The following is a 14,275-nucleotide window of genomic DNA, read 5'->3' on the forward strand; positions in this document are numbered from 1 at the left end:
ATTGTAAAGCTGGGTGTAGGGTGGCTGGAGCTGGGTCCCAGGCTCATGCTCTGCTGTCCATACTGCCCTATACAGCCCCTCTCTGACGCACTCTGGGGCTTGAGCTGTGCCACGCTGCACCACCGCAGGCTTGCAGCCAAGTCTTTGGAGCCCCCTGGGTCCTAGGCCCTGGCTGCCGAAGGCTCCCTGCTGCCCCCAGCCCCCCCCGCTTCCTGTGAGGCTGGCAGGGGCCCTGGCTTCCCCCGGAGGCTGAGCGCGGCGCTGCAAGGCGGCTCGACAGCCCCTAGGGGCCAGTGCTGCAGGCGGAGTCTGGCCGAGCCGCCGCTGGAACCCGCCCAGCCGGGCCCGCTCTGCCTGTGGGGGCGGAACGAGCTCCCGATCCGGGGCGCCCCTAGCGGCTCCCGCCTCACCCCCCGCCGCAGCTGCTGCGCTGCGTCCCGCCCCCTGGCCCCGAGCCGGCTCGGCTGGGCCCGGCCCCCGCACGCCGCACTGCTCCAGCCGCCGCCGCACCATGAGGGTCTCCGCGCTCTGCCGCCTAAGCCGGGGAGCCGCCGCCGCCGCCCCGCTAGCCGGGAGGAAGGGAACCGCGCCCCGCCGGGGCACGGCCAGTGCCTGGGGCCGCTGGGAGAAGCAACAGGCTGCCGGGTAAGCGGAGCCAGCGCAGCCAGGTGTCCCGGGGGCTGCGGCTGGGCGGGGAGCTGTTGCGGGACGTGGAGGTGCCGCAGGGTCTTTCCTGACCCCCCCCCCCGGCGGCGGCCGCGCAGCTCTTCCGCTCAGGGGCTGCCTGCGCCCCGCTGCGTCTGTTGTAAGAGCTTGGCGGGGTTGGGGCAGGGGCTCCCTCTGGACCCCCAGGGCCAAGGCGGGTGCTGCCGCCCCCCCGGCCTCGGGAGGTTCAGCTTTCCTCTCCGGCCTCGCGCCTCAGCGGGATACTGGCCTGCGCCACCTCCCCTGGGGGAGTCACTTTGCAGCATCCCCTGGGCATGGCAAGCTCTGCTCTGCGGGATCCCGTTGTTCTCCTCGCCTCGCGTGTTACTCCAGCACAACACTCACGTGCACGTAACTTCCTTGTTACAAACCAACGTGCCCTGATCTCAGGACAGGGGCTCCGCGAGTACAGCTAGCTCTGCCACGTTGCACGTACTTCATGGGTTCTGTAGAACAACATAAATGCAGCTCTCCATGAAGTCAATTATGTATTCAGTTACAGTATGTGTTAAATTATGTATTAAAAATCCACATTGCATTAACATTATACATCAGAGGCTGTGAATTGATTCCTTTACTACGTTTTAGTAATACCGTAGGTTAGTGAAAGAATTTAAAAGATGAAATGTACTTCCCTGCTTCTGCCCTTTGTTTACTGCTCATATTCCCTTCAGCTTGGAGAGTAAGAATCATTGAAGCTTTTGTAAAAGCAGCAAAGAGTCCTGTGGCACCTTATAGACTAACAGACATTTTGGAGCATGAGCTTTCGTGGGTGAATATCCACTTCCTGGGATGCATGCATCCGACGAAGTGGGTATTCACCCACGAAAGCTCATGCTCCAAAACGTCTGTTAGTCTATAAGGTACCACAAGACCCTTTGCTGCTTTTACAGATCCAGATTAATAGGGCTACCCCTCTGATACTTGATTGAAGCTTTTGTTTGTAGTCGGTTTCACTTTCAGATTCTTAGTGTTGCACTGCTTGTCTTTCAAACCCTGCAGAGAGGTGGGAAACTTCTGTGGCTCTCTGGGGTTTTTTAGAGCTTGTTATTACAAGCTCAATTTTAAGTTGTATTCCTTAAATATTCCTGTGAAGACATGTAATTTTTTTTACATGTAGACATCAAAGTTTGTAATGTTTGTGTTTTTTCTTCATTACAAGCTTATGTATTTTATTTCCTTAATGTTTGATTGATTGATTTGTTTCCCTATTAAAACAGCAGTGAACTGGACAAGGCTCCATTTGTTTCAGTGCTGCTCACAGGCAATGAATAGCAGCATTGAAACTTAGTCTAATCTTAGCAAGTTTACTTAGTTGTTGCTTGGGGAAGCTATAGACAGCCCTAGAGCTACTGGAGCTATCTGCAGTCTCAGGAAGGTATTACTTGTTTGGATCACATTTGAACATCATTCTCACCCCCAGGTTTTAGGGATAGTTGAAATGAAACAAACTATGCAAAAAGTGCATATGTCAGCATTACCACTCCCCTTAAAGTATCCTGTTCACTGGTGAGTGGATTTTCCAAGCCTTGTGGAATAATTAGAGGTGCAGAATCTAAAGGACTGGGCATGTCGGAGCAATGGTAAATGCAAGCTAAATAATGAAGGTATTGTGGCTGGATTTGTTACTTCAGGTTTGCTATACTTAGCTGCCAAATGTTACTGATTTATTAATATATACACATTGCTTTGAAAATGAAAACCATTGAACATGCTTAAATATTTATTCAGTAGTTCTGAATTCTGTCACTAAAATAGTATGGAAAGTTAATGTCAACAGCTCTCTGGTAATGGTGTAACAGGGAAATGTGTAACAAACATTGATACTGTGTTACTGTTGTGTTGCAGAGAAATCATTCAGAGTTCAAAGAAAGTCCTGGCATCCTTGCAGAAAGGACACCCTACATTTAAGCCAACACTTGCCATTGTACAGGTAGAGTATTTATTTGTTTGTATATTTAACTAAAGGATTGTTTCTTATTATTTTCATTTTGAAACATTTAAAAAACATTTATATGTACTATTAGTAGAGTAGCAGAAAAGACTTAAGGTAAAAGATAATAATTGGAGATATACCAATCTCCTAGAACTGGAAGGGACCTTGAAAGGTCATCGAGTCCAGCCTCCTGCCTTCACTAGCAGGACCAATTTTTTGCCCCAGATCCCTAAGTGGCCTCCTCAAGGATTGAGCTCACAACCCTGGGTTTAGCAGGCCAATGCTCAAACCACTGAGCTATCTCTCCCCCTTTAATAGAAAGGCACTTGGACTGATTGGTATTTCCTAGTTAGCTTCTTATAAGCTGTGGAATGAGATCTGTTAATAAATCTATATACATACAAAGTTTATTGATAACTTTTAAAAGTAGCAACAAGTTCTGCTATTTGAGCATCTCATGAGTGATCAACAGCTGGCTTTATTGCCAAGTCTTAAAGAGTTGCTGTCTTTTAAATATATAAACATTCTTAGTGGTGTATAGCTGGTTTCCACAGAAAGTCATGGGATAACTCTCTCTAGGTTCCATATGAAACCAATTTCCATTGTCAGAATTGGTGTCTAAGGCTTCCAGACTGGGAAGATGTGTAATAATCCATTGTACTGAGTTATTAAAATGCAAAATTACAGGGACTAGATAGCTAGAAGGATAGTGATGGGATGCAGGTCCTTATACTTCTAAGTCATTGGTTCATATCTGTCCCAGATCAGTAGTCGCTAAAAACAATTACCATAAGATAAATGGAGTTTGTGGAAAGAGTTGGTGACTTTAGTCCAGTTCCCAGTAGATAGTGGTTCACATCACATTCAGTAGGGGTGGAAAATACTTGAGTTGTGGCATATTTGGGGGGAAGTGTAGAAAATGCTTTTATTGCCATTGACTGTGCTTTACCTGTTATAGGGATGCAAAAATAACTTCACTTTCAAGTATTGTTAGACTGGTGCCTTTTCTAACTAAACAAATTTGCTTAAAGTAGGGAAAACATCCAGCTCTTATCTTTAAGATATGTATTTCAACATATCAAGCCAAGATAAATATTCCAAACTGGCCTTCTGTCAGATTCCTATAGACTGGGCAGCTTTAACCTCCTTTCACTACTGAAAGAGATAGGGGTGCTGGAACAATATGTATAGTGGGGCTGCTGAGAGCCATTGGACCAAACTGTAAACCCTGTATATGATGGAAACTGCTTCAAGTCAGGGAGTGTGGCAACATCTCTAGTTCCAGCACCTTGGAAAGAGAGAAATGTTTGCATCACACCTTCTTTCTGTAGATCTATGTATCAGAGTGCACCCAATTTTTCTTAAAATATAATCCTATATAATCTTTGGTGCTAAATTCTGTCCTTAGATTACTTACATTCTGCCTTTTTCTTTTGGTCCTTTTAAGGCGAGTGATGAAGATTTGGTGCAAGAAATAAACCAGAACTTTGCCAAAGAGGTGAGGATTAGGAGATGTGGTTGATTTTAATTGTGAGCCCTCTGATTGTTGTAGTAACTTAAAATGTTTGTTTTCTCTTGGCAGATTGGTCTGCACGTTATTCACATTTGCCTCCCTCAGGGTACCAGTGAAGATGAGGTAATTGTAGCATTTTGTGGGAATCTTTTTCTTTATACTTGAATTATAACACCAAATGGAAACGTTTAAAATTTTCAGCTGTTAATTTGCACAAAATCAGGTTATTTTAAGACTCCAGATGTGGATTTGTCTTATTCAGGGCAGGTGTATTTTTAAAGATGGTACTTTAGCGCTTGTGCATTCTCTTTCTGTTTGCTTCTTTATTATGGTTTTGTTTTGCTTGTATATGTCCAATATTTTAGCAATAGCCCCAAATGTAAAAAAAAAACAACTAAATGCAATTTATCTTCTGAATTATATATATTAATAGAAAATAAAGATGTATGTTCTGTTTTCAGATGGGCTTGTTATTACAGGTCACTGAAGAAAATTTTGCTTTATGTTGTGAAAAGATTTTTTTTTTTGTTAAACTATAGGGACCCAATAACCATAATACAGGTTGTCATGATTACAGGGCTAACTGTACCTCTGTCCCCTTTTCTGATCTCTCTGAGTGCCCCCTCAGGTAATAGGCCTCTTGCCTTCACCTGCCCAGGGGTGGAATCCTACATTTCTCCCACTCTAGGACTGGGTCCCAAGCTACAGCCCCCCATGTACTAACCATGATTACTCAGCAGGCCCAACTAAGTTAAGCACCTGCAAGTCTTCCTTACGAGAGCTCTGACCAGACAACTTCCTCACACCAAAATACTGTTGAATCGTATCAGGAACAGAGCATAACATAAGAGAAAAGGGATTTTACACAACAGAAGTCCTACAACATGTCTACCTTACCTCTGGGGTAGAAGGTCAGGCAGATTTTGCTTTTTCAGATCCTCCAGCAGACTCTGCATCAGTCTGTCACGTGTGTTTGTAACTATGGCTGGAGCCTGGAAATAGTATCTTCCCCGCTAAAAGCTCAGGCGTAATCTCCCAATGATTCCTGTCACATTTACTGGGAGGATGCTGATTGGAAGCCATTGTGTTGTCTTCTGGCTAGTTTCTTAACAGCCCTACTATTAAATTAATCCAACGTGCATTCAGTAAACATTCCAGTAACCCAATGTAGCCATACTATCCCACTAACTGTCTCACTAGCCCTGTCACATACAGGATTTGTAAATTAATACAGATCAGCCCCGTGTCCTTCACACAAGTTCATCTAGTACCACAGCACTGTCATGCTTCACTTCAAATTGTCTTCAAATGTGTGTTTCTCTTCCTGGGTCAGCTGTAAATGTCCTGGGTAACCTTGGGAAAATCACTTAGTCTCTCTGCCTCATTTTCCCATCTGTGAAATGGGGATAATAAGCCTCTCAGCATTTCTGTGAGCCAAGGCTTTGAGAGTCTTGAATGAAATATACTTAAAAAGTGCAAAGTAAAGTAAAAAAATTAGAAGTATAGGATAGTAATATGGAATGGTATTAAGCCTGTCAAAATGATTAAGTGTTAATTATTAAAAATTACCCCTCGTATAATGCTTTTCTTCATTAGAACTTGCATCTGCTTTAGAAAGACTAGCTAGTATCATTATCTCCATTTCACAGATGGAAAAACTGACTCACAGAGAGGTTAAATGACTTGCCTAGTGTCACACAGCAGGTTCATTGCAGAGTCTGGAATACAATGTGGATCTACTGACTGAGTGAGGGTGAGGTCTGTGAAGACTCTGTGCACTCAAGAGCTTCTTTTACATGTATATACAATTTAAATAATTTTTTAAAAGCCAGGTTTTTTTAAAAGCTATTTAAAATGTATTTTCAAGGTAGTCTTCACAAGCTCTTACTTAGCGCTAGCCTCACTTTCCATTATAAATATGAGCTAAAATAAATGTAAAATTAAATAACTCTGTAGTAAATTTTCTTTGATTCTGTGATGCACAAAGATACAGCTTAGGCCAGGTAATGAAGAAGTGTGTGCTAGTTAACTTTTTTCAAAAGGGAATATATAGAATTTGTTTACAGTATAAGTTTTAATTTTTGAAGCCACAAGAAAATGAAATACATCACAATGGATCAGGTGTGATATTGTTAGAGGTGGACTCAGACACAAAATTCAAATCTGGATTGGGAGTGTTTTTGTCTAAAATATTGCTGCAACCAGATCTAGGTCAGTATTGAAATTTTATAAACACTTAAAAAGTCTGGAAGTAGTTGGGCCTCTAGTTTTGTTTTGGGGCCCAACTTTGTGCTTCTTGTGCCGTTTAAGGATCTGTGGCTGTATCACTTGTCTGTTATTTGGCCGGTTTAGATTATTAAGTTAAACACTTCATAATAAGGGAAGATAAAACCTTTTTTCTGTGTGTCATTTTGTTACATCAAAATCACCTCCAGCACTAGATGTCAGTGCACGTATTCCTATATACAGAGGTTATCTTTTGTTTGGTGAAGAACAACATTTGCACCAGCTGAGCACAAAAACGTTCAATTGGTTGTTAAATCAAACTTTACATTCAGTCATTTTAATTCTTCTGGGAATTTTTTTCCCTTTTAAAATATCTATTTTTTTCTTTTGTTTCTAGTTTATCACGTCTTCACTCTACCCATATTTAAAAACCAAATACACAAAGTTCCAAAAACAAGTGTTTACATTTATTTTGGTGGTCTTACTAAAAACACTTGTTTTTGGAACTTTCTGTGTTTGGTTTTTAAATATGGGTAGATTGTATAGGAATACGTGCACTGATTATCTAGTGCAGGAGGTGATTTTGATGTAACAAATGAGAATGATAAACAAATGGGGAGGTAGCGTTGGGGAAAAATGGGAGGTAGGACAAAGGTTACAACAAAATCACACAGTTACACAGTTTTAACCATGTAAACTGGATGGTTCTGAATTTTAGTTAGTTTTGGTTTTGATGTGGCTAATGGAAATTGTTTTTGCAGGGTCTTGCCCTTTAAATATCATAATTAAGCTCTCTTCCCTTTTCCTTCACAATGGAACAGGTCTCTTTACATACACTTATCTGTTGACCATCATTTCAGCAATGTTAGGGACAAATTCCTTCAGTTATACCTCTGCAACTCCATATATGGGAATAACTGTTAATGTACTTACACACAAAGCTTAGTGAGTAGTATGTGCCACAGATTTGCTGCATGCTCCTCTTTCTGCTAACGCAGAGCTTCTCAAATGGGGTCGGGACCCCTCGGGGTTGCGAGCTGTCAACCTCCACCCCAAACCCTGCTTGCCTCCAGCATTTATAATAGTGTTAAATTAAACACACACTTTTAAATATATTTATTGGGGGGGGGGTGGACTCAGAGTCTTTCTGTGTGAAAGGGGTCGCCAGTAAAAAAAAGTTTGAGACCCACTGTGCTAAAGCATGAGAGAACTAGACAGATGACAAATGCTGCGTGTTATAAGCATTATTTTACAGCTACAACCCATTTTTATTTCATAATGTTCTACTTCTGCCTTTATCCTGTCTTCTAAAGCATTTTATTAACTTCCTAGATTGTTGGTGAAATCTTGAGACTCAATGAAGATCCTACAGTTCATGGTGTTGCCCTTCACCTCTCTGAAAATGCATGCAGCAGCAAAATATTAAATGCAGTAAAACCAGAGAAGGATGTGGATGGGTAAGCTAAGTAGTGAGAGGTAGCCAGAGCAGATAGAAGTTTTCTGGCTCTAAAATCTTTTTTCCCCATTGCTTTTCACTCCTGGATTCCTCAGTCACTGTGTTTAACTGTCATTAAATGTGGACAAAAGATTATAAAATCAAGCAAACGGTGGCTGCTTAAGTTATGTTGATAGTATTGTGTTTTAATCTTTGCTAACTGTAAGCCTGAGAAGTAGTTACTTAAAGGCAACAAAAACCATGTTCCTATTTTATTCTCTTCGTTCAGTGTTAAGGTATTCCAGTCCTCCGTGTTGTCGTTCTTATTAATTTCATTGACAGCATTTTTAAAGAAAGCTCCAGGGTGAGAGTCTTGGCTGAATCTCTAAAGTGGGCATGGGTCTAAGGTAGTTTTAAGTTATGTTTGCACCTTCCCAGTCTATCCTGAACTGCTCCAAGGGCTGGAAAGGCCCTGTAGTAACTTCAACAGTCCTAGGTCCTGTCTAAATTACAGCAACGGACCTGGGCTGCCCTACCATTTTGTTCCTTTTGTCTCTTCCTCTCACTCTTGCCTTTTCTCTCCCTGCTCCAACCTTCTGGAATAACATTGCTTCCTGTGCATCAGATATCCTGAGTACTTCCAAACCTCTCTAAACCTCCCACTGCGTTTATGTAGCTTTCCACCCACCCCTGACAGATGCTCCTCTTTCTGTTTTTCCTCCCCTCCTTCTTTCCCTCATATTCTACTTGAACGTGTCACAAATTGTCTTGCACTCATTTTATTTCTTCTAGCCTTGTTCCCCTTCTTTTATCTATCTTGATAGTTCTATGTTTGTTTGAAATCTAAGCTCTTGGGGGTAGTGCTAGATATAGGAGTTTAGAGATTACAATAATCTAGTAACCATATACTATTGCTAGTTCTATGAGCCATCCAGTCTGTATTTTAACACATAGGATGTAACCCACAGGGCAAGCTCTAATTCAAATATTTCTCACACTCACATTCTGTTCTATATGTTTCCATGTTTTTCTTTGATAGAGTATCAGATGTAAACCTGGGACGGTTGGTGCGTGGAGATACTTACAGCTGTTCAGTTTCTCCCACTGCCAGCGCTGTGATGGAGCTTCTTGAAAAACTAGGTAAGACAATCTTGTGTGATTCTATTTCTAATATTGCCAAGTACAAGGTTTTGTATTCCTGATGATTTGTGAGATTCCTGTATAAGATCCTTGGTAATGAAATCTTTCTTAGTATTTTTTTTTTTCAGTTTTTGTCATACATTAGTCTTGTTCTGTATTTCTTCATGCTTTTTTCTGATATGCACAAAATAAACATGTAAACTTACCGCACTGTAGTGGATTTGCCTCCTGCAAAACCATGGTAACACATTAAAATAAATAAACTCTACAAACACCCGCTTGACTTGGTTTTTGTTTTCTTTTTTATATATATATATATATATAAAAAAGCAAAATGAAGACTGTGGTCCCAGTAACAGTCACAGCTCTACGGGACACGCATGTTTTTTAGACATAGAGATGAACTGTAAAGCAAAACTTTGTTTGTTTGGTTTTGCTTCTTACTATGTACAGACACAGCCTCACAGTTTTTCTTGCTTAATTTTACATTTGAAATAACAGGTCCTCGCTTCCTTCTCTTTGATGGAGAATCTCAGCAAGATCTGAATTCAGAACTGCAGATCTGTTTCTAGGAGTAGTACTGTGCCTTTGACTATAGACTCAACGTTTCATTGGCTTGGATGCTGCTATAGGCAAACCCATTTTATAAGGTCTCCAGAAATACCTGAAACTTCTATAAAAACAGAATTGACACAGATTTTACCTAGGAGTTTGGAGATTAATTTTGGATTACACAAAAATTTGGATAAATCAAAATTTTCCTGTAGATTATTAATGAATGGATCTTTTGTTTTGGACTACATTGTATATTTGGTAACATTGAAATTGCAGATGACTTTACCTGTAAACAACCTCCCCCCTCAATTTTTTTTTACATCTTTTATAAAGATATTGTTAATGTACTGGTTTAAATCAATTACAACAATAATTCAAAAATAGACTCTTATTCCATTGCGCTTCCAAATTTTGGAAGCAACTGTCCTTTAAAAGTAGGCAAATTTTAAATAAAATGGTGAATTCCTGGTTACAACTGGATAAATTAAAGGATTATATGCAAACAAACCCAGATTCCATTTAATTCAGCAATATGTACTGAACGTTCACACTAATCAGGGTAAGATTGTCACTTGTCACATAAACAAATTGGAAACTACCTTTGTGTTAGTTCTTCCAGAGACAAGTGTATGGCATTTTCAACATTGTAATGATCAGAAGTTCACTAGCACATTGGAGCCCTTTTATAGGGTCTCTTGTAATTAAAAACCTTTTCTCTTAGTAAGGCAAATGGCAGAAAGTCCACTTACGTGGACATCTGTGGGCTAGCTCCATGCTCCAATGAAGTTTAGTATTGAATGTCTTTTACTACACTAGACAGCTTAAGTGACTGATGGCTTTTCTTGTCAGTTAAAACCGTAGATGGAAAGAAGGTGTTGCTAGTGGAAATTTGTGGGCCTCTGGAAGCCTCTTTGCAGTGCCTGCTTCAGAGAAAAGGTGCCATGACTATGAGCTGCCAGTGGAAAACACAGCAACTTCAGAGCAAGGTAAATATTTTCTTATGTCAAATCATAAGAATCCACTCAGCAACTCTGCAGTCTTTTTAACATTTTCTAACATTGTAGGATGATTCTGACAATTTACAAAAGGAAGTAAATAATTTAAGAAGGCTTGGGTTCATTCAAAACTTTGAGATACCCTCTGCTACTACTAGTGGCAGAGAATATTTTAACTAGTGCAAATTGTTACAGTTCATGAGATTTTTATGCTTCAGTATAGGTTTGGGGGAGGGAGGATATTTAATGGTATAATTTCATAGTAATAGCAACCTATCAAAAAACACTGTTGTGAACTAACAACTCAAGAATAACTTCAGAATTGTGCTACTGATTTTTGCCTCTTTTTAGCTGTAAGTGGTGAAGCTCTTTTTGAAAGCAATATTGTAATTGGATGAGATGAAGAAAACTGTGTTGTAAGCATATGTATAACTGTTTTATGTAGTATCTAAAGGGTTGCTCTTACATGTCATTCTCATCCTCCCTCAAACTTTTAAATCTCCAGTTCCTTTTGATAATTAATAATGAGGAAAAAATCAGTTTGTGTATGCTTTGACCTCAGATTTCTCTCAGAATTTGACTTTACTTCCTGATTGAAGGAAGGGTTGGAGGAGGGCCTGATGATGATGATTGGGAGTGGAAGCTGGCTGTATAATAAATATAGAGGAGATATGTTAAAACTGTCCCAAGCAGAGCTATTTATAACCCAAAAGAGAAAAGAGCCAGATGCTCTATGAAGTTCAGTAGGGACCTCTCTGCCAATCTATTTTGTGTAAAATGTGCTTCAGTATTATGATATTGGGTGGCAGTACAAATCTCAAGCTATATAACTCATCAGAAGGCTCACTGTTCCATTGCTGGGACTGTTACAGCACTCAGATAATTTTCCTTCCCCTGCTCGCTCAAAAGCAGTAGCTCAGTGAGACGTTAAGAGTCCTGCTTCAGAATATTATATATAGAACCACTTGTGAACTTTTTTAGATTGCAAGCCATACACCAGTGTTCACACAAGTGTATGGTCTCACACACAATTTAAAACAAGTTTTATGCACCCATGTACTTCAATCAACCCTTTTCCACAGTGCTAGAAAGAGACACCCGCTTCTCTCTGCCATACCAGTAGGACCATTTGCATGAGGGTACTGCTCTATAATTTATGACCTAAAGAAATTCACAAGTGCTTCCCTTATTAGGACAGAGAGGAGCAGAACTCTTTCTATCACTGAGGGACAATGGAAAAGGGTTGATTGAAGTCTATGGGCATGTCTACACTTACCTCTGGAGCGATCGATCCAGCAGTGGTCAATTTATTGTGTCTAGTGAAGACGCGATAAATGGACTGCCGGGCGCTCTCCTGTCAACTCCAGCACTCCACCGGAGCGAGAGGTGCAGGCAGAGTTGACAGGGGAGCATCAGCAGTTGACTTACCACAGTGAAGACACCGCGGTAAGTAGATCTAAATATGTCGACTTCAGCTACGTGGTTCACATAGCTGAAGTTGTCTAACTTAAATCGATTTCCACCCCGCCAGTGTAGACCAAGCCTAAGAGTATGCAGGACTTGTTATGAAATGTTCTTTTGAAAGTTGTACGTGTTTTTAATTCTTTTTTACAAAACGGTTAGCAAAGGGACAATCCTAGGGCCTCTAGGTTCTACTGTATTGCAAATAATAATAAGCGCTAGAGAAAAGTGTATGTTATTCCAGTCTCTTGTATCTAGTTCTTACATGTATAGGGCAAATTTACAGTGAATAAACCTAATCTGATGTTCCATAGAGAATACCACAAGGTGGCAGCCAATTCAAGAATTTAATGTAGAATATTTGTTTTGGATTCAAGGCTAGAATGAAAGAAGGGAGATATACTTTGAATTTAAGTTGAACAGGTGTGGTGTTTAGAAATTTCTTCTTTGGCAAATCAGTGTTTTTACAGTTGATGGTATCACTGTTAGGGCTATCTTACTTTTATGTTTTAAGTGATAGACAACATTTTTAAAAGTATACACTTCTTTCATCTGTGGAAAGCAGTTTCCATAGTTTTTAATTTAAATCTAGTTTTTTAAATTTCTTTCTTTAATCATGTCTGTCTGTCTCTGTGTTTTATGACCATGTACTTCAATGGTAACTAGAAAAGAAGGATGTGTTTTACTCATATGGAGGGGTCCTTACTTATTATAGTAAGGGCTTGTCTACACTACAAAATTAGGTCACCTTACAGCCACTGTAGTAATTACATCGGCTGTCGGTGTCCATAATACACTCCTTCTGCCAGTTGTGTGTGTCCTCAGAATGAGTGCTTGCACCAGCTGAAGTGGGGCATTGTGAGGCACTGACAGCTGGAGTGTGGGGCACTGAGAGCCACTTGGGGCTCACAGCTGGAGCCCGTCCACCCTGGGGCAGACAGTCAGAGTTGGTTGGGGCTCAGTTTCACAACAGGGAGCCTATCAGCTGTGAAATTGACAAGAATGTCAATTTCACAGCTGCTATTATTTCACATTTGGTCTCTGGCTCTGGCTGTCAGCCCATAACCATGCTCCACTTTCTGGCATTTTCTGTGACTTACCTGTCCTAGCAGGTCACTGTTAGGAAACAGAATTCATGGCCCAGGCGGGATGAGGTTTGAGGTTTTACATGCCAGTCTTCTTCCGTTCATTTTAACTTTTGTCTCCAAAGGAGTTTCCAGTTTTTTCTGGAGGTCTAATCAGTGGGGCTCTGGGGAAACTTGCCTTTGCCTACCTCAGCTGCAAGCCTGGACTACTATGGCACCTGAGCAGTAACCCTCTCAGTTCTAGTAAACTTAGTCATGTTGTTGTGTAAGCTTGTTGCTTATAACTTGTTACTCTACCCTATTGCATATCCAGAGATCTTCACCTTTGTCATGTCCCAAGGGAGCCCAGGGATCAGAACTAAACACAAGGTTTCTTGCTTGCCATCATCAAGCATTGATGGTCCCATGTTTATAGTGCAAGATTCTACTTGCGAATCAGCCTATGAAGAACTATCAGTATATTTGAGGGCGTGGACTTATTAGTTTCTGCTTTCCTTGCATGCTGAAAGGCTTGACGTATGTTTTGTGAAAATTTGGTACAATGTATTTATTGATGAGGGTTCTACCCCTGCCCCTCCAGTAAATAATCATTAAAGTTAACACAACAGAGAGAAAAGCAGAACATTAAATAATGCAATCATACTTTGAATTTCCTGACTTCTATACATATATATCTATATTTGAATATATTTTTGTGGGTATTTAATAGAGGTTTGCTGTGATACACCAAACAGATTTGCTTTGTGGTATGTACCATGGCAAGGGAAATTAATTTAAACTATTTTAGTGACAACTGTGATAAGTGTTTTCAGACCAAGTTGATATGGCCATTTCACTGAAGCATGAATCTCAGGTTTACCATTTTTTGACATTAATTGTAGCATGAGCTAGGAATTAATCAGACATGTAACTCAAGATGGAGCTCTGCTAGTTTATCATTTAAAAAGGAAGGCGTTCTAATAACTGTGTTCCTCATTCATGTTAATTTGCTAATAGATATTTTAGTCATTGGGGCCTGGTCCAAAGTTCAGTATTGTGGATTGAAAAACTCCCTTGCATTTTAACGAGCTTTGGATCAGGCCCTGTACCTCCATTGTTTTTGTACTGCCTCTTTATTTCAGACAGTTTCTTTTGCAGGAACATTTTTGAAATTGGGGAGTTGGTGTGTACTTTAAGCTGGTTAATTAATTTCAATGAACATTTGTCATTCACAGGGACATTACA

At 40.6% G+C, this 14,275-nt stretch overlaps 1 protein-coding gene across 3 annotated transcripts in view; it reads left to right on the top strand.

Annotated features, from left to right (window-relative positions):
* Window positions 1-264: 264 nt before the first annotated feature.
* The window catches only part of MTHFD1L (methylenetetrahydrofolate dehydrogenase (NADP+ dependent) 1 like), a 229,604-nt gene continuing 215,593 nt past the window's right edge, over window positions 265-14,275 (top strand). Inside the window, exons 1-7 of one of the 3 annotated variants that reach the window (XM_045010254.1) lie at window positions 265-645; window positions 2,554-2,638; window positions 4,089-4,139; window positions 4,224-4,277; window positions 7,713-7,837; window positions 8,855-8,955; window positions 10,360-10,496. In XM_045010254.1, the coding sequence (XP_044866189.1) occupies window positions 512-645; window positions 2,554-2,638; window positions 4,089-4,139; window positions 4,224-4,277; window positions 7,713-7,837; window positions 8,855-8,955; window positions 10,360-10,496 (687 nt within the window). In that variant the 5' untranslated portion in view covers window positions 265-511. The remainder of the gene's footprint in view (window positions 646-2,553; window positions 2,639-4,088; window positions 4,140-4,223; window positions 4,278-7,712; window positions 7,838-8,854; window positions 8,956-10,359; window positions 10,497-14,275) is intronic. The other 2 variants (XM_045010253.1, XM_045010255.1) reach the window with 2 other exon arrangements.

Source organism: Mauremys mutica, chromosome 3, assembly GCF_020497125.1.
Source record: "Mauremys mutica isolate MM-2020 ecotype Southern chromosome 3, ASM2049712v1, whole genome shotgun sequence".
In the NCBI taxonomy this organism is placed as follows: Eukaryota; Metazoa; Chordata; order Testudines; family Geoemydidae; genus Mauremys; species Mauremys mutica.